The 2,695-nt window shown below is 37.0% G+C and overlaps 1 protein-coding gene across 2 annotated transcripts in view; it reads right to left on the reverse strand.

The window, feature by feature from the left end:
- The window catches only part of CKAP5 (cytoskeleton associated protein 5), a 42,576-nt gene that overhangs the window by 25,997 nt on the left and 13,884 nt on the right, over positions 1-2,695 (reverse strand). For both annotated transcript variants that reach the window (XM_010172214.1, XM_010172213.1), the window contains exons 13-14: positions 1,826-1,939; positions 491-601 (exon numbers count right to left, since the gene is read on the reverse strand). In XM_010172214.1, the coding sequence (XP_010170516.1) occupies positions 491-601; positions 1,826-1,939 (225 nt within the window). The remainder of the gene's footprint in view (positions 1-490; positions 602-1,825; positions 1,940-2,695) is intronic.

The following is a 2,695-nucleotide window of genomic DNA, read 5'->3' on the forward strand; positions in this document are numbered from 1 at the left end:
CACTCACCACCAGCTGTGAAGACTGCTGGTATTGTATAAGGCTTCAAACATCAACTATTTGTCAACTGAAAATTTTAGTATTATAATCAATTGCTGCCTAACATACAATCAGCAGGGACTCACTTGCAACTGGTTTGGCCCAGTCATTGCCAAACTTTTTGTTTAAAGCTAGTTATCTCTAAGACTAAGCTTTAAAATTACTCAACATTTTAAGGAGACCTCTATGCATCCTCAATCCACATGCAAATATTTTTAACAAAAGCAAAACTATCTACATTGAACTAAAAGACTTACTCCACTAATGCTATGAAATAAAAGCCTATTTAAACCATATAAGCCACTTGTCTTTTCCAAGTATTGTTTAATCCATTTGAAGTGCTGACATATGGCTGCTACTGGTATGTCTTTTAAAAGAGATACCAGGCCTAAAAAGCTAAAGATATGATTGCTTTCCCCCTGCCTCTCTTCTTATCAACTGCTCCAAGCTTACCTTCTGAAACTCCTCCATGCAGGCAAGCCTCTCTTTCCAGTTACCACTGTCCAACTGCTGGATACAAGAAGCTGGCAGGACAGCAGCAGCTTTCTCTTCACATACTTCTATCTGCAGACAGATCAGAACAAGGTCAACACCTCACTGTGTACCTTCAAATGGGGGCAGAAGCCTTAAGGACAGGTAATATACTGGAATATACCTTTGGTATATACTGGTAATACATCCTTGCACTGTGGTGCTTTTACAAAATATGAAAAGTTTTCTGTTGTAGGTTGACAGATTTTATATGGATTACACTTTAGGGGCCTTAGGAATTTAGGAGGCTGCTAAATTGTACTGCAACAGAAAAGTAATCCCCAGAAGAGAAAGATAAATTGGGCAGATAGTAAAAAAATAATCCTGAGTAGCCACTATCTACTTATAGAAACAATCAGAGGTAGCCTTAAATTTGACAGATAATTTTGTATGAAGTTTGAATAAACATTCACAGCAATGAATCAGTGGTTGATAAGGGTGGATGGGAGAAGACAATATCTTCTGCATCCATTTTAGCAAAATGGAGAATTAAGTTATTTATTATGTGAAAAATAGGAACTTCCCTTGTTTCACTGGTGCCTGTATTACTTTCAGGAAGTGTATACTCATTTTCCAGCGTATAACTAGTGATATAAACTGGATACATAATAGAAAGTATTCATTCTAAGTGACACTCTAAAGATAACTGACAGTCCAAAAAACTTGCAGGTATATCTAGCAAAGCTTTAATAGCTTTTTGTTACTGTCTGACCTAGAGATAGCTTAGTTTACCTGGTTCCCTACCAAGAAGATAAGTAGATGCTCAATTAACATACAGACTTCATTCAGTTTCTTGAAGTGTAACTTAATATGAACAGCACAGAATAAACTTGCATTCACTTAATTATTACTGTATACTACTTCAGACTTCAATGTAAACTCCAGAATACTGTATTTATCAGGCTTTTAATACCAGACATCATCTTAATTACATATAAAGTAATCATGCTGTTACTTTTTTCATCTGTTCCTAGTTCAGGGACAACATGATATACCCTATTATATTAGCATGATTTATTGCTTACTGTCTTATATGGCCTGGTACCAACAACAGTCTGCAGAACAGGTATATTTACCAGAATATATCAAACATACATTTTATCAGATATCAATTCTATTTAAATGTGTTGCTTTCCCTTGTCCTAACAGAAAACCTCAGCTTCAGTGAAAATTACTGTAGTAGCTGAAGAACTGATTAACCAAAACTACTTCTGCAGAAGACTTTGTATTTCAGAGAGAGAATAGCAGAATACTCACCGAGAGTTCCGACTCAAATATTTCTTTGGTCTCAGGGCCCTTCTTGCCTTTAGCCCCAGCACCTCCCATACCTGCAGCTGCAGCTGGTTTGCCTTTCTTGGGTGGGCCCCCAGACTAGAAAGGAAATAGACAAGTTAGCCAAGACCAAACAAGTCTCTAGTTCATCAGATACCAGAAGAACTGCTGTTTTTCCACACTTCTACATTCTACTGTCAAAAAATAGATATCTCCCTAGTACCATAACAGCTGCAGGCAAAGAAATAGTTTTCTGCCAGAGCTGATTTAATTTATGTTGCTTTCAGACTACGAGGTCTTCTAAGACATGTACAGTTACAGGGACACACAAGACAATGAAAGATGAAAGGGAAACAATGTAAGTAACTGTGAAGGTTCAGGAAATAATGAATTCATCTGTATATTACCCTATGGATACTGATTAGATACTAAAACTTGTAAGTGGTGTCTTTTCCAGGCTACCAGAGTATCAACAGATTAAAAAATATGATCTATTCTACTATCCACTTCCAGGTTTCCCACCTGGAGGAGTAAGCAGGGTATTACAAAAACCATATATAGTGCTACTCGGGTCAATTTTTAAAATCCAAATAATCATTTTAAAGTAATACAGGCAAATGGTTCAAATTATTTATGGTAACAAACTAAAAACAACCCTGAAGAGAATACTCAATACTTAAGTAGTAACCTTGCTAGTTATAAGAGGAGATGTTGACTTCAGCCAAATATTACGATACCATCATTAGTGTGACATAGAACCATAGAATGGTTTGGGTTGGAAGGGACCTTAAAGCTCATCCAGTTCCAACCCCCCTGCCATCAGCAGGGACACCTTCCACTAGACCAGGTTGCTCA

Source organism: Antrostomus carolinensis, unplaced genomic scaffold (assembly GCF_000700745.2).
Source record: "Antrostomus carolinensis isolate BGI_N321 unplaced genomic scaffold, ASM70074v2 scaffold18907, whole genome shotgun sequence".
Taxonomy (NCBI): domain Eukaryota; kingdom Metazoa; phylum Chordata; class Aves; order Caprimulgiformes; family Caprimulgidae; genus Antrostomus; species Antrostomus carolinensis.